General features: G+C 40.1%; 1 protein-coding gene across 1 annotated transcript in view; it reads left to right on the forward strand.

Moving 5' to 3' along the window:
- naaladl2 (N-acetylated alpha-linked acidic dipeptidase like 2) overlaps positions 1-25,769 on the forward strand; it is an 894,403-nt gene that overhangs the window by 583,288 nt on the left and 285,346 nt on the right. The window contains exon 11 of the mRNA XM_074668343.1: positions 16,655-16,798. Coding sequence (XP_074524444.1) covers positions 16,655-16,798 — 144 coding nt within the window. The remainder of the gene's footprint in view (positions 1-16,654; positions 16,799-25,769) is intronic.

Raw genomic sequence — 25,769 nt, forward strand, 5'->3', positions numbered from 1 at the left:
ATACTTTTATATCTTCTTCTCATTACTTTTTCCCAGATCTATAATATTTCAAAACAAATGGGAAAAATATCAGCTTAGTATATACTACCGTTATGTGGTAGTAAAGAGTCACACTGTCTCATCTCCACACGGAAACAACTCAGGGCATGACATCACATTGCTGCAGTGACACAATTGGTTGAATGCTGTGAAGTGGAGCAGAACATTGCAGGAGCTCAAAGCTGGGAGCACGATGTATCTGAGTAGAAGTATTGGACCAGCACAGGGTATTAGCAGATGCTTAAAATCAAATGACTCGGACTCGGACTCCGACTAGGGGGCAAAAAAAGAACTTGATTGGAACATCCCTAAGCAGGGATGAGGATCAGCACCTCTAAGTCTGAGGCCATGGTCCTTAGTTGGAAAAAGTGTACTGCCCACACTGGGAAGAGAAGAGACTGACAGACAGATTGAGGTGGCATTGGTTGTGATACCAACTCTATACTAGAACATTGTGGTGACAAAGGAATTGAGCCAGTAGGCATGGCTCTCAATATACTAGTCAACTATGTTCCCACCCTCACTGAAAGGACAGGACAGAATATACAAGCAGCTAAAATGAGCTATCTCTGCAGGGTGTTTGGGTGCAGCCTTAGGGGCCATTTACACAACCGTGGTTTTAGAATGAAACGCAAAAGTATTGTTGCGTTTCGGCCTCTTTTTACACAGGACCAAAATGGAAAATTTTGAAAACGCCCCCCCGAGTGGTATGTTTCTGAAAAGTTGTGGCCCCTGTTGCCGTGTAAACAGCAAGCTAGTTTTCAGTGGAAACGCTGACCTTACGCTCCACTTTGCATCTCACGTTTCTTTGAAGATGGATGGATAGATTATTATTTAACTGTGTTTTGTTTTGATATTTTCTCTCATTCATATTTATATTTCTTTAATTATTTATTTTTAGTTATGTATTTTTTTAGTTTATATTTTAATTGCTATTTATGTCAACAATTTATCATATATATATATATATATATATATATATATATATATATATATATATATATATATATATATATATATATATATATATATATATATATATATATATATATATATGAATAAAAGTATAATCATTTTCATATGGAATGATAAAAGTGTGGCATTGGCCAGCACCAGTTGTACTCAGATCCTCAGATTTTAAAGGCAAAGGGTGAGTTAATGAGCTGGGAGTCAGAAAGTGTCTGCACTGTAAGAGTGGACCACTCTGGAGGGAAACTGTGTTATTGACCAAAGTGTCTGTGGGCTTGAGAGACTAATTCAGTCCTCTTAAGCCCAACATGTCCATAGCCGTGCTCCTCTAATACTAACTTCTTCTCTTTCCTCCCCGTCCTCATTTTTCTCTGTTTGGCAGACGCTTGGAGTAAGTACACCAGGGTTTTAAGAGTGTCATTAAGCTTTCATTAAAACACCATCATCATTAGAGAAGGATTAGTTATTCCCTGGATCCTCCACTTCAGCAGCTCAGGAATATCAAAACACAATCAAAGTCTATTAAAACAACAATGTCACCAGCCCAGTGAGAAACACCAGTTGGTGGAAGCCAACTGGTGTTTCTCCTGAGTGAGAGTGAGTTTTCTTTGGCAGCAGGCGCTCCATGTTGGCACTGAGCTGGTTCACATGTAGAGAGTCTGTGTAAACAGCACACAGACACATCTCCAGAGGTATGAAGAGCAGCAATGACGCATGAACACAGTGCAAACATGCACATTTCTTTAACAAGACTTCCCCCATCTGTGGCCTCCAGTCTACAAACTTTGAAGCATCAGTGTGTTCTCATTCCCTCCTACCAACAACGAAATCAAAATATTTCTATACTGCATCTCAAACTTAAGATCCAAAACTTTTGACACAATTTTTTTTAAACAAACTTTTGTGTACTTTTAGAGTGTGAATCTTAATTTTGAGTTTGTTCAATAAACTGAATGAATAAATTCCTGTGTTCGTTTTCCTGAGACGATTTCTTTACAGGGGCGTGTTTGTGCCAAAATCTGCCCTTTGGAGGAAAACAAAGTAAAACCACCAAGGCATGACTTCTATGAATATGAATCTTAAATGTGTTTGAAAAAAGGACACAAAAAAGGACAGCCAACCAGCCCAAACCTCGGATCCTGCTTCTTTGTCTTTTATGTGGTTCATTAAAATCCCAGAGAAGAGGCTGACGTTGGGATCAGACAAGAAAAACTTTGGTCTCATCATTAAACTCTGTGAGACAGAGGTGATAAAAAGTTGTGGGTTGGAAATATATCAGTGAAAGTTCTTTGAAGAATTTAACTTTTCAGATTCTGCTTGAAGACTCAGGTTAAAAACATGGATTTGTCAAATGAATGACTTCAAATATAGAATTACGAGTGGTAGTAAACATTGCATGCATAGCTTGCTGAGACTTGCAGTTTGTATGAAGTTGTGTGTGTCCGTGATTCGGTCTTACTGTGAGATTGTAAGTCATAGAGATCAGACAAAAAGTCTGAATTTAATGAATATGTTGGGAACAAAGGAAAGTACCTTGTACTCATCAGATGAAAAAAAAAAACAAAAAACAGAGAAAGTCATAGTAATGTGTATTGACAAGTCAAACATTTGAATAATAAGTTGAAAAGACAGGACACATGTTGGATGTTTGGCCTCAGACCTCTGGGCGATAAACTGATGATTTGACATATTGCACCTTTTTAAGCAGCTGCATTGTGTTTTCTCTAATACTTTTCTCTGATCCTGTACGCTGCTTGGTTTGTCTATATCCTCTAACGGAATGCTGGTATGATTGAAAACAAGTGGCCAGAGGAAAGAAGGGGGTGCTGTGGGTCTTGGTAGAATGGCGACAAGCATTGAGCTCACACTTAGTAACTATTACTGTCAGTGCACCCTGAGCACATCTACTTTTCAGGTATCTGACAGGACGGTGATGAAAGATCGTTCCTTAAAGAGCTTCACATCTGCACAGAAAGAGCACATTGCTGATCCAAATGGAGGTCTTTCAGCAGGATACATAATCATAACTGACTGGATTTTTATTCATCATTTAAAGGTCCCATATTAAGCAAAAATCACTTTTTTAAGTCTTTCAGTGAAATTTGTGGGTCTTTAACTTTCTTCCAGCCCACAAAATGTGATATTTAATGACAAAACCTGTACTTAGTAGTGCGGTGGTGAGTGCAGTGAGTGTGGAACAGTGCTGGAGAGAAATCTCTCCTGTGATGTTACAGTAAACGAGCTTCGCTGTTTTCTAAACATTGTACACTGAGAGCTTGTGGCGCCGCTCTCAATGACACAGCGGGGTGGTATCAGCTGTGGCTCATTTACATATGAAGGTCACGCCCACTAAATCAGAGCGTTCTGAAGAGAGGGGCTATGAGAGCCTGGAAACAATGCTGCTGTGCTTGATTTATTGCCTTTATTTGACCAAAACATGTTACTACCATTTCATGAAATGAATGATCCATATTAAAATGCAGAAAAAGAGCAGAATATGGGACCTTTAACAATGGAAAAGGGGTTGAAACTGCTGCTTTTTGGGAATGCAAAACAAGCTAAATCGGTCATTGAATGTTGTTTTTTTTCTTATTCTTCTCTGCAAAATTGCAGTTTCTTTGTCCTGACATGTTGTTTGTCTTTACTTTTTTTGTGCTTATTTTCATTTAAATTTTCAAAATATAAACATTTTCAATAAATCTATCTGTCTAGGGTGCCCTGAAAGGGACATTTTCCCACATACTGAAATTCTCACTCATACCCATTTCCTTACTGATTAATAACTAACATACACCAGATGCATCTGCAGTGCATCTCTGTTACGTTACAGCAAACAGATCGAATAGGTTTCATTCAAGTCAATGTGTCAACTTACACTGGATCCTTTCTGTTGCAGTCTGTCTGCTTGGCTGGTCTGTCATATTGCAGCTAACACACAGCTATCCTATTTTTGACGGACGCAGAGCCGGGACACATAAATTCAGTGAATGGAAGATAGAGCTGGACTGGAAGTCAAGACTGGAAACTACCTTAAACACCCAATGACTTACAAAATAAGACAAAATGTATCAAAATCAATTCATATTAATCTTGACTATGATGATAAACGGACAATATAAGTGGAGCCAGACCAGGAGTCAACAGGTTTGAGGTTTTACAGCCCAAATTGAATGAAGAGAGACTTCAACACGCAGCACAACAGTGTCTCACTTCAAATGTATCTGATGTTTTTCAGGCGTGACAGCTCTGTGAGGACTATTCCTTAGGAGTGTGTTGCTGTGACACCTGTGGCTGGTGGGGGGTGGGGTTTTTCTTGGGCATACAGTGAGACACCACTCCTCATGAGCACCATCACCCTGTCATAAATTACAACTTTTACATTTAACTGTGAAATGCAAAACAAGCCCTCACCAAACTGGGGCTCTGATAGTAACACTTCTGTCTTGAGTTTGAATGCTTTCTTAAAATCTTCAAAACCAGAAATCTCTCATCAGATCAGCCTGCTGAGTCCTGATATCAGAGAGTAAGCTGCTGCATTGACACACATTTCCTTCAAGGACCACACACATGCAGTCAGAGTGTACGAGCCACATCTCCAGTTCTTTTCCTGCACAAATAGCCTCTGTTATTCATACACCATTAACATGCTTCTGGTTCCATTTACACAATGTCAAAGACGGCAGAATGCTCAGGCCATTACAGGGCTGCTGCTGTAGCTATTTACATGGTAAATTCCTTAATGGAAATTCAAATCCCATGTCTGAGGCTGGGGAACAACATGTCAGAAACAATGGCATCTAGACTCCCTTTAAGGCTTGCTGGTATAATGAAGAGCCGTCTCTCTGTGGCTGCTTTCTTTAAAAAAAGAAGGTCTTTCAACAGCATTTTACTCTTACCAGCCGGAGCTGCCAAAGGCAAAGCAGGAAAGCACAAAATTACGACTGGAAGGAACAAAAATATGAATAATTCTGTCCGAATCAATAGGCCAGATTTAATTTTGGCATTGTGTTACAGAGAGAATGAGTCACTTCCTCTCTGGCGTCTATCAAACCGCCTCTCTCCTTAAGTCTCTACCCATGTCTCCCATTCTTCATCCCTGTCTGCAGGCGTTAGCTTAGCAAAGTGTCTAATAGTAAGATGTCACATATTCACGGGGCTGTGGAGGAAGGAGCCTCCTGCAGTGCTTATTAGCTGTAATGCATTCCTCTCCTCTGCTTTGATCACTGTGGGAGACCATGTGATGCTTCCTGCCTTCTCATTTGTTTCATGTCTTTTTTTTTTTTATTGCCTGCCTTCAAAGTCACTCTCTCGTTCATTCTGAGAATTAAGCTCAGGCACAATTATTCTGACACAAGGCTGGCCTGACTGAGCCAAGTCTCAGGGCTACGTGTTGTATACCACGTCTGAAAAACATGTTTAGTTATGCTTGTATGGTATTTAGGTCGTTCGCTGTAGAGCTGGAAGTCCTGGTGGGTGTTCTGTCTATCTGCCAGTCAATTAAAGCAGAGCTGCTGTCAGTCATACTGAGAATGTTCTGTACAGCTAGGGAATCAAAGGTTTCCTTGTAAAAAGATTTAGTGTACAGGCTGCACGGTGGCGCAACGGTTAGCGCTGCGGCCTCACAGCAAGAAGGTCGCTGGTTTGATTCCCAGCTTGGCCGGTGGGCCTTTCTGTGTGGAGTTTGCATGTTCTCCCAGTGCATGCGTGGGTTCTCTCCTGGTCCTCCGGCTTCCTCCCACAGTCCAAAAACATGCCCATCAGGTTAATTGAGTGCTCTGAATTGTCCCTAGGTGTGAGTGTGTGCTTGAATAGTTGTCTGTCTCTATAGCCACGTTTCCACCAAGCAGTCCGGATCGGTCCAGTACGGTTTGGGACGGTTTGGTACAGTTAAGCCTGACCCCGTTTGCGTTTCCACAGCAAACTGTGCCCTCTCGTGGTAGGCGGCGTGTAAGCTGGATGCCAGAAGCTGCAGCTGTAAACAACAGCGTGTTGCCGTAGCAGTTTACCCCGCTATTAATCCAACAAAGAAGAAAAAGTGACGATTCTGTTTCTCTCCTGTTGTCATCTTCTGCTGCTCAGCCGTTTGTCCATGATGTTATCCAGTGACTCACAAAGTTTTCTGCTTGTGTGTTTTTGCTGTTGTTTAATCAGATCACAGTGGAAATAGTTGAGGGCTGAACAGATTTACAGTTTTGTTTTGATGAGACAACAATAATGAAGGTAATAAAAGTGTGTGTGTGTGTGTGTGGGGGGGGGGGGGGGGGGGGGGTAAATCAACAGGATCTTTTGTTTTCTTTCTTAAAAATCAGCAACTGCAAAAAGCTATAAACCTCAGAGACAGTCAAAAGACAACAATGGGTTTTATTTGTTGATCATGAATCAAAGTCGCCTCCAAAAACAAAGGCTTTGTCTGTGGTGCTGTATGTGTATGTCAAATTCACATCTATTTGCAACTCATAATTATTTCAAATGATCAATCTTAATCTATAAACCAAGAAATGTATAAAAAACATTATTTCAGGACACTTTACAAGGATGTAAAGAGAGAGGGAAACAGTACCCCTGTGTGTCAGTTTCACCCCAACAGTCTATACCTATAGCAGCATAACTAAGAGTTGGTTCAGACCTGATCCAGCTCTTACTGTAAGCTTTATCAAAAAGGAAAGTTTTGAGTCTACTCTTAAAAGGAGGGGTCCATGCCGGCCTCCAGACCTCAACCGGTAAGTTATTCCAAAGAAGAGGAGCCTAGTAACTAAAGGCTCCACCTCCCATACTACTTTTAGAGACCCAAGGTACAATGAGCAGGCCTGGTGCTGAGAACGTAGTGACCTAGACGGATAATACGTAACAATAAGCTCTTTAAGATAGGAGGGCCTGATGCTATTAAGCGCTTTGTAAATCAGAAGAAGAATTTTAAACTCTATTCTGGATTTTATAGGTGACCAGTGCAGAGACGCTAACACTGGAGAGATGTGCTTTCTCCTTCCAGTTCAAGTCAGTACCTGAGCTGCAGTGTTCTGAGCCAGCTAAAAAGTCTTATTAGGACAGCTGGATAAAAGAGAGTTGCAATAGTCCAGCCTAAAAGAGATGGAAGCATGGACTAGTTTCTCAGCATCACTCCGAGACAAGATGTGGCTGATTTTCCTGATATTACGAAGATGAAAGAATGTCGTCCTCGATATCTGCTAGATGTGAGAGTTAGAAGAACAGGTCCTGATCAAAAAGAACTTCCCGGTTCCTGACAGTGGTGCTGGAAGCCAATCTGATGGTGTCCAAGGCAGCAATGTTGTTCAAGAAAGCTTCTCTGAGGTGTTTAGGTTCAAGAACAATGACTTCAGTCTTCTCTGAGTCCAGCAGTAAGAAGTTTCTGCACATCCAGGTCCCTACGTCTTTCAGGCTTGCTTCAAGATAAGCAATTGGTTTCTTCTCGCTTCATTGACAAGTAAAGCTGAGTATCATTTTCATAATGCCTTAAATACACCAGATATATCTGCTGTCCATCTCCACTCTGTTGCGTGTTGACTGCATTCGTCAACTCACACTGGATGCGTGTTCAGTCCTGCAAGCAACATAACTAACAGACAGCTGGAGTCACAGACCGAAGAGTTCCTACTAGGGATGGGTACCGAATTAGGTACTTTTATATGTACCGACCGAATTCTGTTAAAAGTACCAGGCACCGGCTCATGTAAAATCAAAAGGCACCATGTTTAGGTACCTAAATGCATACTTGTGACTGTAAGGGAGTGGAAGGGTTGTCAATTTGCCATGCTGGACATGAACACAGCATTGCAAGATTATTTAATGAAGAATAAATATGTGTAGTTGAAAAAAAAAAAATCTATTTTATTACTAAGCAAATTGGTATTTTTTACCACAGAAACACAAAAAAGTACCGATTGCCAGGTACCGGGCATCGGTAGCATATCATTTCAAATGTGGAAGGTACCCCTCTCTAGTTCCTACACTCCCCATTCCATTGATAAGTCTCTCTTCTTTCATGTTGGGCTGTAAAACCTCAAACCTGTTGACTCCTGGTCTGGCTCCGCTTATCATGTCAGTTTGCTGTTGTAGTCAAGCTAAATGCCATCTGGTTTGGACACGGTTTGTTTCATTCTGAAAGTCACTGGGTGTTTTCAGGTAGTTTTACGACACAACTTTCTGTCCCACTTGATCTTCCCTTTGGTGAATTGACGCGTCACAGCTCCAGCATACAGCAAATTGACACATCTGGTGTTTTTAAGCCGCAACAGGGAAAGTTTATGCAGTGTCTCCTCTTTATAGTGCCAAGTAGAAGGATAAAGAAGATGAAACGAAATGGTCCAACAACTGAGCCTTGAGGAACTCCATAAGGCACTGAAGATTTACTGTTAATATGAACAAACTGAGATTGATCTGACATATATGTGTCAAAAAAAAAAAAAAAACAGCACAAAGATTGAGCAACATGAGCACAGAAAAAAGACCACTGTCTAAGAGAAGTCTCAGTGCTATGGTGGGCTTTGAACCCAGACTAAAAGACCTGAAAGAGACTGTTGCTATGACGAAACTCACAGAGCTGAGTGGAGACAACTGTCTCTAAGATTTTAGAAATGAAAGAGAGGTTAGAAATGGGTCTGTCGTGACTAAAGTGCCGGATTCAAGCATAGACTTTTCCAGAAGAGGCTGAATTACCACTTCTTTCCCTCGAAGTATCCATTAAATGTAAGAAAATCTGACCATTTACAGAGTCATTATCATAGAGCTACATTAAAATAATATTTTTGGGCTTGGACATGGAAACAAAAGTCTCTTTATCACACGAAAGGCGGACAAGATAGCTTAATTTAAGTGTGGAAAAATCCCTTTGAAGGGTTTTAGGATTCAAATAAGAAAACTGCTCGTTGTTAGAGGTCAGGCTGTTTTAAAACGTGTGCTCCGTTTCGTAAATAAAACACAAACTGAGGGTGCTGGTATCAGGCGGTGTTTACCAGTAAATAAAGAAGAACTTCCCTGACAATACTCTTGATAATCACTTTCAGCAGTAATTACATGTGAGGTGCTTGTCAAGACTGGATTTATTTGGAGTGGGAGAAGATGAGGGTGAAAAACAAAAGTGCGACATCAAAGAAGATTGTTCTCGAGCATCTTATAATGAAGGGTTTGGAAATAGGTCCTGGAGTAAGTGGTGATGAAAAGCTTTGGATCTCATTGTGTTACCATGCAGCTTTGTCGTCATCCGTCTATTTCTGCTTGGCCCTTAATGTTGATGCTCTAATAAATGTGCTCCCCTTGAATCAGGAGTGTTTTCTTCTGCTTTTAATTCAAATGTTCGAAGAATAGAGCTTGTTATAAAACAGAGAAACAGTATTTTTATTCACGGTATATATGCTTTTTTATTTATTGAGGATTAACAAAACTAGTTTCCTCTCTCAATCAGATACTGGTGTCGAAAAAAAGAGGAGTTAGCAAGAATAAACAAAAGGCTTAAATTAAATAGACTGAACACAGTGAGACTGATGGGGAAACAGAGTTTGATCAACAACAAGTAGAAGTAACAAAGGTGGGTCAAAGTCTACCCCTCTAACCCTCATTAGAGATGGATCATGAGGTGAAACCAGGGGAGTAAAGTGTTGGTGTGTGAAGCCTTCAGGATGGATGTGCATGTATTTGAGTGTGTGTTTGTGTGTGTGTGTGTGTTTTTTTTTCATTGTGTGGTGCTGCCACTGCTGTGTCTCATAATGTCATGAGGTTGATTTGGTTAAAGGTAGAGTCTGCAGGATTTGCCTAAACAAATAGAAAGTCAACTTTTACAGGAATATGCCTGCCCAATCATCTCCGCTTGGCCTCCATACAGGTGTGTCAGTGTCTGTGTCTGCCTCAACCCCATCCTCTGACTATATGATGTTCTGGTTTTGTCTTGATGTTTCTGGGCAGAGTGTAGACATGGTTACTTCAGCCAATCACAGACCGCCTAGTGGGCAAGTGACTTTGCGTGTCAAAAATAGTGAGTGAAAGAAGCTATCCTGAGTGGCTATGATAGTGGGCGTAGCATGGATAAAAAGAAAAAGAAAAGAAAAAAAAACGACAACAACAACAAAAAAAGACAAGGTGAAACAAAACAGGTAAAGCTTTTTCCTAAACAAGGGTGAAGCTTGGCTCGACTTTCACTCTCTTTGGGCACTTAGAGAGCACCTCAGGATAAAGAGTGACCAAGTTTCTGCTAACTAGGTATGTGTCAAATACTTGTGATTAGCTTGTGCTAAAATGCTAAGTCAGGTGCACGGCTCTCGAGTTTCCTCCACAAAGAAACGCGATACTACAGGTGGTTGCTGGGCTAGTGAGTGTGTTTATGTAGATTTGGTCGAAGGAAGTGGGTTTGCGCTGCTGCTGGCACTGATCTAAGGAGGAGGGGCCCAGTTTAAATGTTGTGCTAATAATAACTGATGAATTATTCCCACAAACCCTACCTTTAACAAAATTACAATGGCGATTAATATTCCACTATTACTTTTCCATGACAAAAATGGACAAAAACAGGCTAAAATAATTTACACTGGACAACAACTCTTGATGATTTGTTTGTGTTGATGGGAAAGTGATAAGATACAAAAAAAATTGGTGGTAGACTGTTGGACATTCCAAATCGATGATATTTTCCCCTCTGTGTGTCTAATCTGTCAAAATGCTATCCATGCATTCCTTTAACAGGCTCACTGAGTTAGCTTGCTGTGCTGTGGGTTCAAGTCCTCACCTGAAACCTCACCCTACATGCTTCTTTCTCATTTTCATTGATGAATTTCAACATCTGGTGTGTGTTAGCAATAAACCACAACCAGCTCCTGAACTGTTTAATAATTAATGTTTGACCCTTTTGTTGCTTAGGGCTCTAATTTCGTAGACCAGGCGCAAGCACAGGCACACCTGCCCTGCGCCGGCCTTCGCCGTGTGGACAGGGTTTGACCAGCGTACTTTGCAAGTTTCCTGCAGTGCCAAGAGAGGAGCAGTCAAGGCGCAGAGGAGCGCGTCCATGCCTCCCTCCGGGTTTAACACAGCCGAGCGCTGTTTTCACCAATCAAATGAGCGCCTCTCCTCGCCTTTAAATGCGCTGCAGCCGAGGCACAGCGTCTGATTGGTCTGGGTGACCCCCGACTCGCTGAAAGTGTGCTGGAAAGGTAGCAGAGACGGTCAGAGCCGCTGTCCCTGCAGCAGGAGAATGGACAGCGGGGCGCATCGGAGGACACGAAGCGCATCACCGTGTGGGCCAGCTCCCGGGACAAATGTAATCTGTTCCTTTGTCATTAATAGGAGTACAAAATGAAGAGACAGTTACACAGCTGGCTTATCCATTCAGAATACTTTTGATCCACCTGCACTCCTGGTTTGTCATCGCCAAATAGCAGAACCTTTGGTGATATACTGTATACTCTCCTGGTGTCTCCGCCTCATCCTCCTTACAATAATGTACTCCATCTTTTTAGATCACGTTAACAATAAAGACTAAAACAGAGAAATATGGGAAATCACGGGTAAATCCTGAGTGACATACATTTATTTTGTCTCTTTTTTCTTCCTCTTTTCTCTCCCTCTTTTCTTTGAATTAAATGAAATGAGAGAACCAGATATATACTCTGTATCTGATGTTAAGGCTGTTTATTGTTTAATTGTAAGATGTGCATCAAACTTCCAGCTGCCGTCAGGTTAACTTTCCATTATGACAAACGGCTTTAATCTGACATCAGATGTGACGGGACAGTTAATATAGATATAAATGTATATGCTGGTTCAGACAGTTACATTAAATAGTGATTACTGTGATTGTTTACTGCATTAAAATGTGCCTGACACTAGAAACCTGCCTCTGAGACTTTGTTGACATGTGCGCCTGTCACCAAATTACAGCTGTGGAGGGTGTGCTCCACTTTGCGCCGAGAATAGACCAGATTGGAGCTGGCGAGCTTTCAGGGCACTTTCTGCGCTGTTTTTGGCACAAAATTGTCACTGTGCCAACATGAATATACCAACACCTCCCCCTGGTGCTCTGTCACACCCATCTCTGAGTAGATGGTCAAATTGGCAGCGCATGGCAGTGCGCCGCATGAAATTAACACTGTGTGGGGTGCGCCAGGCTTGCGCCCCCTGCGCTGCACTGCGCCACGAAATTAGAGTCCTTAGTGTTAAAAGCTATGTGTTTGGTGATCTGTTCGACACATTTAATAACACTGTCTGTCCACCATGCTGGTGCATTTAGGGACCATTGTAAAAGTTGAACAGACCTTGTATTGTGTATTGTGAATGGAGACAGACTGATCAATGGAGTGTGAAGTGTGAGAACTCCTCGGTCTCACAACTCCAGCTGTCTGTCAGTCATGCAGCTTGTTGGACAGAACACACAGCCGGAGATGACAAGGGCAGTCAACACGCAAACAGAACAGAGTTGGACTGCAGACGTATCTGGTGTATTTGAGGCGTAAGACTAAATCTAAAATAATTGCCAAAATTGATCCTGATATGGTATTGATATTGAGAGATATTTTTCTAAACCTTAAGTCTTTAAAGAAGGGCTGTCCTCTACACAGGGTTTTAATATCTAGCCTCTCTTTTAAAACTGTTTGTTCTGAAGTCAAAACATGTTTGTTATCACACCCTGGAGCACCGTGTCACTCTTCACTCTTCTCCAACACTTTCTCTTCCTCTCTTGTTGACCTTTTTTTTGCCCTAACCCTGTGTCTTTCTCCCTTGCCGTGTCTTGCCATCTCTTTTGTCAGTCCTTCCCCTCTACTTGTGCTCTCTTAACCTATTCCTCTCGTCACTTCATCTACCTCCCTCTTTTTCACTTATTCCCTCTGCTCTTCTTTAACTTTTCATGTTTTCCTCTAATCTTGTGGCACTGTCCCCTGCCCTGCTTGTCTGTGTTTATTTTGGGCTTATTTTACCTCCTCAATTTTCTCAGCCCCCCCTTGCCCTGTCTCCTGTGTTTTTCATGGATTATTAATCATCTTGAGGAGCAGGAGTGCCGCCGTGACGCTCTCTAGACCCACCAGAGAAAGCTATTGACAAGATGTTTGGTTCAGAGAAAGCACAGGGGAATTTTTTCAAGGCTTGCTGAGCGTGTCCTCGCAGCAAAGGTTACAGTATGGATTATTCACAAACTTGGACAAAGTACAGTTCAGCTGCAAGAGAGGCAAAAAAGTAACAATATGCTTAAGTTAATGGGCTATTCAAGATGTAAATGGCTGGGAAAATTAGATGTTACAGACTAAGTATGCCTACCTCTGCAATGAGTTATGACTTTGCCTATTATAATGAAAATAATGTACCCTAAGTACATCATCTACTTAAAAGGGCAAAGGAGGCAACACAAGACTTTATTTGTTCAGTCAGCAGTTTCTCTCATCTTTACTGCCCGTAGTTATTCACCAGATTCCCTTAGATGTTCTCTTTGATATTAGTCTTTAGTAGTAGGATGTAAGGGACATCAGACATTTATGCTTCACAATTTACATTACACGATCAAACATTTAAAAACATAGATGATTAGCTGTGTTTGTGAATTCAGAACAGGTTTGGTCAACACTGAAGGCTTGATTCACTCAAGGCTTGTGCAGCTTCTCCGCCCTAGATATCTGTTCAAATGAGCCACAAAGACATTATCTGTGCTCCACCAAAACTGCTGTGCTGGATAAACAGTGTTTCTAATGTTTGGGTATCTTCAACAAGCTTTCACGCACTCATTTGGAGCAAAAAAGGCATTTTTCTATGTAGAGTCTCACTTTAAAGCTGCGTTTCCACCAAGCAGAGCGGTTCGGTTCGTCTTGGTACAGCCCTTTTTTTTTTTTTTTCTGTTCCCAGGACTTATCCTGGGAAAGATCCCGAACTAACCTAGACAAGCTGTCCCACTTTTTGGAACCATTTTGTTTGGGTGTCAGACTGAACTGATCCGCTCTCAGAAGGTAGACCTACAACACTGCAGACCATTGTTTGGTTGAAAAAATCATCACTTACTGTGTGACAGAGGTACACACCCTTCTGCGAAACGAAGCTTGATTGCACTTTGTATCAAAGAGCCACATGCCAATCACAGAGAGGATGAAATGCTGGATGTCCTCCATCGTTGCTCTTTGTTTACTGTGATGCGTTTTTCTTCTGCGTTGGATTTATTAGCGGGGTACACTGTGTTGCGCTGCTATGGCGTCACACTATTATTTAACAGATGTGGCTTTCGGCATCCAGTTAACATGACACTTACCACAAGAGGGCACAGTTTTCTGTGGAAACGCTAACAGGATCAGGCTTAACTATACCAAACCGTACTGAACCGAACCGGACAGCTTGGTGGAGACGGAGCTTAAATCACACCTCACTGTTCTTTTGACTAAAGGCCCAGGACCCTTAACCCTCGTGTGGTATTAGTATTGTTGTTACTTTGCCGGTGTTTATGGGGCTATTTATGGGATAATGTATGAGAAAAAAAATAAGTTTGGTTCCTGCAAGACAAAAGGGAAAATGTGCAGGAATGTAAGAGTACATGGTGTTTGTTGAATTTTCAACAATGTTTCAACTTTCAAAATCGCATGCACGCAGGAATTCACACAGACACACACAGACACACACACACACACACACACACACACACACACACACACACACACACACACACACACACACACACACACACACACACACATACACACACACACACACTTTGTGCAGGAACAGTAGGGGCAGAAAACACTATTAGAAGGCCGAGAAAGGAGGAAGACAGAATTCCACACTTTTATTAGCCCCGGGTCCAGTGGACCCAAATACCCTGTGTGTAACATAAATGCGTAGGGTGGGTGTATAGTATGTGGTCAGAGAACATGGGTTTTGATTTATGTTCTTCACAGAAAATGAGCCAACGCCAATGAATTATAGGTTGAAAAAATATTTGTTTCATTTTTCTTTCGATGAAAACAGGTCCCACAGACCCGAATACCACACAAGGGTTAAGTTTCTTGTAAAGCATTCCCACCACAGGTTGAAGACCCAGGTGGGTGAAAGTAATCAGGCCAGTGACGTAGAGAGTAAAAAAAAAAAGAAGACAAAAAAAAAAAGAGAGAGAAAAGAATTACACTACACCTTGAGACCAGTAGAGGTGTCACTGTAAAATAACAGTAAAAAGGCGCATCAGCGACAGCTTCACAGACTTTTGAAAAAGCAAATACATTTCCAGTTACAGAAAACATGGTAGTGTTATATCTGGTGGGTACACTTGCATCCCTGCAGCTGTAGGGAGATGAAAATGTACCTGCCAGATCTGGCAATGTGAGGAACCAGTCATCAGTAAACAAATCAGCAAGCGGAGTCTTTGGCTAAGCAAAGCATTTTGTGTTTACATTCTTTATTCAACATTCTTCCCTATACAGTGATGTTTCGTCCAATCAGGTAAACTTTTGCTCAATATTTGGAACTTTGGATGTGTTACTCTACATGGAAAATTGTTTTTGAGGATTGTTCTTCTTTTTCGTTTTTTTTTTTTCACAAGTCAAAAAAAACACTGAGGGCAAATTGACAACCCTCTGAGGACGTATAAGGATAAAAATGTCTTCTAACAAAAACTTCTGTCAAAACAAAACTTTTCAATCAATGCCAATCCCAATAAAATGCATCAAATATTTCACTTTTGTCTGCCATTTTAACCATTTAAAGGCTCATTTGATTACATTTTGTCACTTATTCCATGAAAATAAATAAATAAAAAAAACACATGGAAGTTATTTTCATTGAATAACTCTTGGAGGGCTGGGTATTTTTTAATGACAGGGTTTGATATATACATATGTGAAGTAATAAAATTGATATTGATGAATAATAAATTAATTTATATTTTATAATATACATTTAATTATAAAATTGTATATCTAATTTATAATTTCATTATTTCTAATTATTTTTTAAATTATTTATTGATTTGTTTTTTAGTTTCAGATTCTTTATGTACTACTTTCTCAGGTAAACAAAAGATAAAAATGTTCTCCACCAAAAACTGTTTATAAAAATTATAATAATAATTAATACAAAAAAAAAATCCCCATCAGTTGATATATTTGCACTTTGTTTCCACAGATCTTTCAGTCAACTTCAGGTGTATTCAGAAATACCAAAATACCAAATATTTCATTAAACAGTAAAAATGAAAAAAAAAAAAAAAAAAAAGGGGGGGGGGGGGGGGGGGCCTCAGTGTGTGTTTCTTATATTAATTTAATTTTCATTTCCACAAGTTGTTTTATCTTGCTTTGGTAAGACAGCTGGATACTGAGGAAAATTTTACAGCTCTCATGAATCCAGACTATGATGAAATAACAAGGAGGCCTCATCTCATTCAGCTCCGTTCAGTGGAGCTGTTTACACCAACACTTTTCCATCTCAAAGCCTTCCCATCTTTTCTTCCTCTCTGGCGCTTCTCTGTTTGTGATTGAAAACTGATTATGAAATGGAAAGCTTTCTGTCCGTTACCTCTGTAATGGGGGGATTCAGAATTACCCAGAGCAGCATGTTACAACAGTCATGATCAGGACCATTGACTGTAGCACCGTCTCTTTCTCTCTGACTGATCGTCTTTCTCACTGGGTTCCATAAGGGTCTCCTCTCACTCATTTTCTGTTTTTTTTTTTTTCCCCTCCAGCTGACGTATCACGGGAGGCTGGAGGAAAACTGACGTCTCTTCTGGTTCAGCCCATCTCTGCTTTCCTGGCCAAGTCTCTACTGTCCTCTCCATCTGCAGGGCAGGGAGACTCCTGTATTCCTCTGGCCATGCCTGCCAACACAGGTAAATACGTAGTGTGTTCAATGTCACAGATGTTAACATGATATGAGCTGGCCCATGAGTTTCTGGTTGTTGTTGTTGTAGAAGAAACGATTAGTGTTGGAGTTTAGAAAAGAAACTTTGGCTGGAGCTCCCTGGTACAGAACAGACATTGGTTTTATTTGTATCCTGATGTTGAGTTTGCTCTAAAACTGAAAAAAAGAAAAGAAAACATTAAACAAGTGTCGAGCGAGATAAGAGCCTTGATTATATTATCATCCGTCCTACAGATGTCCTGCTGCATCCAATTACAGGCTTTACGGGGGGCTGGCTCAATCAGATTAAGTGCGGTATCAGGACGTGTTGCTGTTATGTGCTTTAGATGCTCCTCTTATCTTTGATTTAGATAACAGATTTAACGATAAGATGATTGAACAATTGTCAGATGAATAAAAAGCAAGTACTTCTGTAATCTAACACTAAAGCACAATGTTAACACCTGATATTCTCCTGTATCTGTTTTAATATGCAACAGATCACACTTTATCCATTCACATTGCTTTACTCTTATTGTTTATTTATCTGGGACAGATACTGTGTACTTAAAGTAAAAACAGCCATCCTATTGTGAGTGTGTTTATGCCAATTTGCATCACCTGTCTCTAAATCCCTGTTCAAAGTCTCAGTGGGAAGAAAGAAGTGTTCAGGTTGTTGTGGTTGGTGAAATCTTCATAGAGATCAGTTAAAAAAGATCCAGTCAGATCTTCACTTGAGAAGTTTTTACCTTACTCAGACACAGTGAATTGAGTGTTGGTGGGTCAATTCATATGGGGTCTTGATCTTATTTTAGTTCTTTGACTTTAGACTTGCTAGAGTCCTATTTGTAGTATTGACTCAAAACTGAACAACAGCCCATACTGCAATAAGAAAAATGTAATAAACCCTGAATTTTAATAACTGGTCAATAACGTAACAAAAGCTCTAAGCCTAAGATGTATCCTAGAAAGATTATAACAGCTAAAATGAAATACGTTGTTAAATTTAGGGCTAATTGTGATTACATTTTGTGGTCAGTATTGTTACAATTTGGGTTATTATTGTATGTCAGGCTCTGACAAGGCTTCTCAAGTTCACCAAATCTGCTTCTCAAACTCAACTTCATATTTTTTTAAACCTGACAGCAAGGGTTCAATGATAAAATACTAAGCAAGAAAGAAGATGGTGATCATGATGATGCTTGAAATTAAACCAAAGTCAATACAGTTAAATCGACCAAATAAAAAAAAACAGGTAAGAAGGTAAAATTCAATAATAATAATAATGATAATAATAATAATAATAATAATAATAATAATAATAATAATAATAAGGTAAAGTTAGAGGTATAAAATCACTACTAGAATTAAAATAAAAATGGATACAATTAAATAAAATGTTAAAACACTGTTTAACCCACAGATGCATGACATATTGAAGCCTGTGACAAGATGTTTCCCTCTAGTGTTGACTTGTCTTTTCACATGAAATGTTACATATGTATTTTTTTTTTTTTCCGTTTAAAAACATTTCAACACATTTTCCCACATTTTAACTTGGTCTGGATCACAACTTTTTCAACCCTCTGAATCATGTCAGTAACAGTCTGAAAAAAATGAATATGTGAAAAAAAGACAGACTTTTACCCATAAGATGAAAAAAAATAAATAAATAAATAAAATAGAAAAAAAAAGATAAAATAATTGGGAAAAAGGTAAAAAGTTGTTTTTTTCCTCATGCACTTAGAAAAAAAAATAAAAAGATGAAAAAAAAATCTTAGCGATCACTAGAGACCATTGCATTTAGGAGAAAATGGCTTTTACATAGCTGTCTACTAGAGAGACCACTATGCAGAGTTTAAATACTGCACTCTAGGGCAGGAAGGAATTACTCCACATTAAAATCCAATTTCAAAAGAGTTGAAAGTAGTTTGCTGCTAAAATTGCAGCAAGAGTCTTAACGGCTTTGATATTCTAAGACAGAGAACTCCACAATTTTGGGGCATACAACAGAAAGCTTTCTGGATCATAAAATGATTACAGATCTGCAATGTATGGCGGTAAAGTGGGTAAATTAAAGGACTCTAAAGCCATAGACTGTATAAAACACCTCCGCGACTCCGTCTGCAGCCAGACTCAAGCAAATTCCTGACAAACAGCAACTTTAAGCACTTCCACAAAGGTTTCATTTTTTACTAACCAGATGTTGCCCCTTGTCTAAAACCCATTGAGCTAGAAGTGAAGCCTATGCGTACGTGTTAAAACTGCATTTCTTCCAGAGTCCACTTGAGGTTAGCTTGCCATTTGCTAGTTTGGGCCATATAAGGGCATGGCTGACTTGACTGACAGGTGGACACAGTGTAGTTGTCTACAAAAAGACTAAAGACCCACCCCTTTGCCCCACTCATCTTTGAACAAATTCAGGTTGAGCTCAGCATTTCAGCTTTTGCCCCCATGGGCGATGGGCTTTAAAACTCTGTATCAGAAACAAGTGGGTGAAGTCACAGGTATATCAAACAGTCTGTGGTTAAAACTCTGACAGCAGCATGTTAAACAAGTCTCAGCTCACTGTGTGTTAGAACATGAGTGGTGAATGAATAATTCATGTGTGCCTGAATCAGACCTCCAGCCTTTGGGCTACCCAGTGAAATCTGTGATATCTTCAGAGTTACTGAGGCAAGGAAAGTTTGTAGGTTTGATTTTATCACATTTCAGCTGTTTTTAAACAACTCTGCTCTATCTGAAAGGATCCCCTTCACCACCGCCTACCTTTGCTAGCAAATACAGTCCCACTGTATGATGACTAACACAGTTCAGGACCTCCAGTCTCAAAGAATCGCAGCTTGGTTGAGTCAGAGATGTGATCTGACCTCCATAACTCTGCTGTGGTTATAATATCACTGAAAGTGTTTCGTAAAAAACTTTTCTACAGATTTCATATAAAAGTCTACCCCCAAAGGTTTTTCAGTATGGTATATTTTTTGTTGGGTTTTTTTTCCTAAACCTTTCTTCTGATTTCATTCTAATGCTGTTTGTTGGTTCAGTTTTTAACCATCGACATTGATGGTTGACATGAGAATAATATCCCTCCAGGTAATTTTATTTTTCATGTTTGATGTTAGATTGGTCTACTTCAGGGCAAGTTGTCAAAGGGATATTAAAGCTAACAACCTTTCAAATGCCTCGTGGGTGTCCTTGTGCTGCTAAAGAAGCTTTTTCCACTTGCAGTCCAAAGTGTTTCAGTATTGAGCTTCAAGAGCCCATATCTGGTTCCCATCTTTGACCCTAAATGCAGATAAGAAAAGAGCAGGAGGTATAAAGTCAAAGAGGTGTGAAGAGATAACATTTAGTCCATAAGTTATGGGCAGTTGTTCCTGTAGCACAGCAGGCCGGTCAGTGACTCATGTCGAACGCAGGTCTCACTGTGGACACAGGACAATCTGAAAGAAGTGAGCGCTTCACCAAGGTGACCACAAGCTGCAAGCCCTCAAAGGCTATACTTTCCTAGGTTTCAGTCTAGATCCTTCTCTTCAGTCTCTTTATTTTGGCTGACTCTTTTTCTTGCTTAGCTTTACTTCTTGTCATGGTGGAAGGCAGGTATTTTTTAGGGGTCTACCTACTTGCAAATGAAATGATGTAAAAAACAAAATATTGTAATTCACATTGTCATTTTTAAATTGATGATTTATTTATTTATTTGTTTAGTTATGTATTTATATGTTTGTTTGTTTGTATTTCTCTAAATATTTTTATTTATTTTGTTTAATTTTATTTATTTATAATATTATTTATAATATTTTTAAATTATCATTATTTATTTAATTTTATTTCTAATTTTACTTTATTCTGACATTTTATTTTTCTGCTTAAGAAATCTGGTAAAGTTAAGATGATTGACAGTTCAGTTGTGTTGATAGGACAACAATGACTGAACTTTAGAATGAGCAACTCTTAGAGCGTATTCAGACCTGGACTGTTTGGTCCACTTTAAACGGACCAGAGTTCGTTTCCCACGCTGGTTCGGACTTTTCATGCAGGTGTGAATAGACACAAACAAACCCTGGTGGGGACCAAACAACCGATCCCAGACCCACTTTTTGAGGTGGTCTCAGTCCGCTTCCAAACGAACTCTGGTGTGGTTCGTTGTTCTCCGGTGCAGGTCTGAATACAAACCAAGGTCCATCCGTACTAACTACAGGATACATGCGCCTTTTGGGCCCATAAAGCCACCGTAGCCTAACCGTCTTTGGTTCATACCTGATCCTCCGTCTTCTGTTTAGCCACACTGTTGCTAGCATGTTGTGAGTCAGGACACGCAGAGCATAGTGTCTCCTTGCTTCGTCTTCGCTGTTCCAAAATTGTAAACGGTGTTGTTAAGCTGCTTTGAAGGAGCTGCTCTTGAAACTGAAAATGATTTTGCAGCTCTAATAAGAGCACAAACACACGCTTACCTCCATTTCTGGGTCTGTATTCTGTGTGCCGCCTTTGTCAGTGCTGTCCAATGAGAGCACTGATCGTCACACACGTGGATGTGTTTACAGAATATAGTCCACTTGCAAAAAGTACAATCTGAATACGAACCGCACCAAATGAAAAAAATAAAGTCCGCTTTTGGTCCGGACCAAACCCGTGGACCAAAGGACTTTTCTGGTCTGACTCCAGCCTTAGTGTTCAGTAGATTGCAAGAATCCATTGGGCACTAAAAAGGTGTGCATTGATTATCCTTGTGCAGTCTGATTACTACATGAATTTATAATCTACATGCTGTTTAAGTAATATGACCTTTGTCAATTTGTGCTCAGTTAGAGCAGGGTTACTCCTACTCTGAATGCTTTTTAAGATTTCAGTGAGATCAAATCATTTTTCCTCTTTCACCCAAGGAAATAAAGCTTTCAGCAACTTGAATCCAAAGTTCCTCATGCCATTGAGCTTGAAGGGCCCATATCATCTGACCCTAAATGCAGAAAACCAAAAAAAGCAGGAGATATAAGGCTAAAGAGGCATGCAGAAATAACATTTAGACTATAAGTTTTAGTCAGCTGTATGTGTCCCCAGCCTGCTGCTCAGTGACTCATGTTGAATGTTCTTCTGTCTTAATCATTCAAGGAAACATCCACAGAATAAAGTGAAAAACGTCCCCAGCAAAGATTAGCATTCACATGAGTTTCTCCGAGGCCCTCCTCTCTCACCCTTCTTTTATTACATCCCTTTTTTATTGTAGCATGTCATCTCTGCTCTTGTTATTTTGTGCTGTTTAATTACCAGTTTTATTGCCGCACAGCTTTGATTGCCTTGTAATTTGACTTGGTGCTTGCCTGCGCTTCGTGGTCAGGTCATCATAAATGAGATGCAGTTGTTAATTAACCTATCCGGAATGAGGTGAGGGAAGAGATGCAGGGACGAGCTCCGACTGTAGGTGATTTTCTTTTTAATACTAAAGGAAAAAAAACTTGAAGATAGATGGAGGGATTGAGTAAAAATAGTCTTTCTGATGATTGAGGTTTTTAACATTCCCCTTCAGCACAATGAAGGACGCAAGAACAAGAGGGCAAAAATAGGAACTGTGACATATTGTGCAGTGGTGCTGCAATCCGTACTATACCAGGGGTTAAAGCTGCTTTGGAGTAGATTATACCCCTAGTGGCCTGGACCACTTCATAATCCCAAGGACAGATTATACCCTCCATTATTTCAGTGAATTGGAACATTTCATTGGGTGTATAAAACATGCAAGTGTACAAACCAAAAAAATTCAACAATGGCAAAATTTAACACAGGTAACTACACTGAAATGATCATGCTTTGTGTACAACATCAAAACCTGGTGATACGGGGTTCAACCTCTTGCCCAAGACACCGTGGCGTGGCGTGGCGGGGCACAGTCTGGCCTGGTCTGTTTTAAGGCCCCGGTGTTGCCACCATAACAACTTTGTTATCAACTATAAATAATTTTCAGACCCCTCCAGCTACTTTTTCCTTTTCAAAAAAGCTACTTTTGACAAATCTTGTGACTTTTTCAGGTGTCATAAAAAACGATCAGAGACTCCAGAGTTACCCTGTCCTCACAAGACAGTCCCTCCCAGCTGCTGTCGGAGCAGGAGATATTAACCCTTTCGTATCCTGACAGTAACTTTCAGAAGTGACCATTGGTTCAGGCCGTCCTAAGTTTGAATTTACATGTAGAATCAAAACAGTTTTAAGGTGTTCAATACACACTGTTTGTCCTTTCCATGTTATCGTTCCTCTCCTACAGCGCCTATTACAATGACATGAACATGACAAATTATGTAAATTAGGCAATGGCAACTTTTACAACAGCCAATGACTCCTTTCATTACTGAGGAATTGGCAACACTAAAAGACTCTGCGAGGACTTTATAAGTGATCTTAAAATAGCCCCACTTATATATATTTGTGTGTTCATAATCCACATTTAAAATGAGATTATCAGAACCTAAATTGGTTATTTCCAAGTGCTATTTCTCAATATTTGTGATCGACCCAACCACAGAATCATAGCATTCACAGCTCAAAGACCAAAAGTCCCTATGGTGGGAGTATGCCAGCCAGCAAAATGTAGCCGTGAAACTAAGGATCTGTTCCTTTTTCTCAGCTCAAAAAAATTTCTGTGATTAATTTTGTAGTGATGGTGGACACTGGAGCTGGACTGGCAGAAGTATAGAAGAGAGCTGAACAGGGGTGTGATACAGCATGGGCTAAGACACGTTAAACTTTTAGTGATGATGTTCATTCCAACCCACAGTCAGCAGTTATTCTGCAGTGGTCTGTTCAAACTTGAGAGTCTATCAATAAAATGAAGAGTGAGGTTACGTTAGCTCTGATTGGTAGATGACTGGCAGAACATGACCAGGATTCACTAATATGACACATAGTTGAAGTTACTTTCTCAAATCAGTAACAGAATTACTTCTCTATAAATGTAGTTGGTTAACAGGGAAAGTAATTATTGTGTTCCTTTTTTTAAAAAAGAAACAAAAAAACAACAACTTTAATTATGCAAAATACTTCAGTATTTGAGCAGCTTTTGGTCTGGGACAAAATGTTCACATGTATGTTCTTGTCTTTTCCATCTATGACGCTGAAGTGGTGTCTGTTTACCTCTGTTTAGGTCGTGTGCTTACCTACAGACCGCTCAGCACTCTGGCTGAGTGAACCAGGTCAGATAGACCTGCCAACACTAATGATTTAGGAGGGATTCTCCCGCTTCTTAACCCTGTCTCTGGCTCCACTCCTGACCTGTAATCTCTCCAGATTTACCTCTTATTTTCAAGTCTGATCCTGTCATCTCTAATATTTTTTCAAGTCAAAACAAGTCATCTAATTGTGCCTTACATTCAAACCTCAAAAAGCATCCACCCCTCTCCCTGGAGTTGGTTTGATCCAAAGACGCTGCAAGAGATCCTCTCTGACTGCAAGTTAACACAGACACAAAGGAAGCTGTTTGATATTTGTTGCTGAAAAGTTTACTTTAGCATGTGTCTAACGCTTTCCCCCCACATTTTATTTGCAGCTCCTTTCTTGTGCCTGGCTGAGCCAGCCAGGTTGGACACAGAGTAATGCACCTCATTTCACTGTCGGTAGTGGTAACTGTGTTAAAACCAAGCAGCAACCTCCGGTCTAAGAATATGGGACCATGCTGAAGTGCTAAAATCTGCTGTTTCTCCAGTGTTCGCTTGTGGCTGGCTCTGGAAGTAGCAGAAGTCACAAACACACCGAGCCAAAAAAAGCAGTTTTCAAAGCAGAAATTAACCTATTTACAGCCTGGTTCAAAAAACGTCTCCTGTCTGAGTCGCTAATTTTACTACTGGCACCCACTGTACGGGGGGTGAATTTTTTTCTAACTGGGCCGTTCAGAGGATATTAAGATCGTGAGCTCCCCCAATAAGAGGCACAGCTCAGGGTCACGTGACCGACAGGCGCCCTATGGCTGTAGGCGAAGCCCTTGCCACGACCAATATGGCCGCTATAACCGATGTGCTTCATTTTCCGTTTCAGAAACAGACCAGAAACAAGTGACGTCAGCGAGACTACGTCCATGTTTTATACAATCTATGATTAAAATTTTCAAAATCTGAATTAAGTTACCTGTTACTGGAAAAAGTAAAGGCTTAGTAATGCTGTTAGTTCTTACACTGTTTTTCCCAAGCACTGGGCTGTGAGTAAGACAGATATTAACACAGATATTCTGCCCACCTCCTAGACACCAAACTACAATCTAAGTTCACAAAGTTTGATTGTTGTCGCCTTTCAAACAACAAATTAATACCATACCTTGTTGCTTTGCACCACAGGAAAGTTGTCTTGAACAAAAAAAAGATCTGCTCTCCAGAACAAATGGGAAGAGTCAGGTCTTCACAATTGTGTGTGATAGTGCTCATGGGAAATGGAGTCTGAACACTTCAATAAGGAGAAGAAATGATATATGTACCAGTACGTATATAGCGCTTTTCTAGTCTCTCAGACCACTCAAAGCGCTTTACACTGCTAGTGTAAAGCGCATTCACACATTCACACACTGATGGTGGATTTCCTAATAGAAACCATCAGTTTTTATTTAATTCATTCACACCTATCCACGCACCACTGACCAACAGTGGGAGCAATTTGGGGTTCAGTGTCCCAAAACAAGTACAGTTAGAATGTGGACATTCTATAAAAAAAAGAAAAGGGTGATACGATGTGGCTACTTGTAATGAGATTTAAATGTTACAACTGTGAATAACAAACCTTAGAGCTTTAATATAAATTGAATAGATAAATAAATAAATATTTCAGGATTATTTTAAGTGAAAGAGTTAGTGACACATCCTAGATTTATTCTCCACTTTAAATCCACTCAAACTGTCTGAAAACTGTGTCTCCTTCATCACATCATTGGTTTGATGAGATCTCCCAGTTTTGGTCTTCTTTCAGAGCAGCCAGTTCCACCAGACATACAC

This window comes from Halichoeres trimaculatus, unplaced genomic scaffold (genome assembly GCF_033239565.1).
Source record: "Halichoeres trimaculatus isolate MK-OKI-2021-1 unplaced genomic scaffold, fHalTri1.1 fHalTri1_scaffold_4, whole genome shotgun sequence".
Taxonomy (NCBI): domain Eukaryota; kingdom Metazoa; phylum Chordata; class Actinopteri; order Labriformes; family Labridae; genus Halichoeres; species Halichoeres trimaculatus.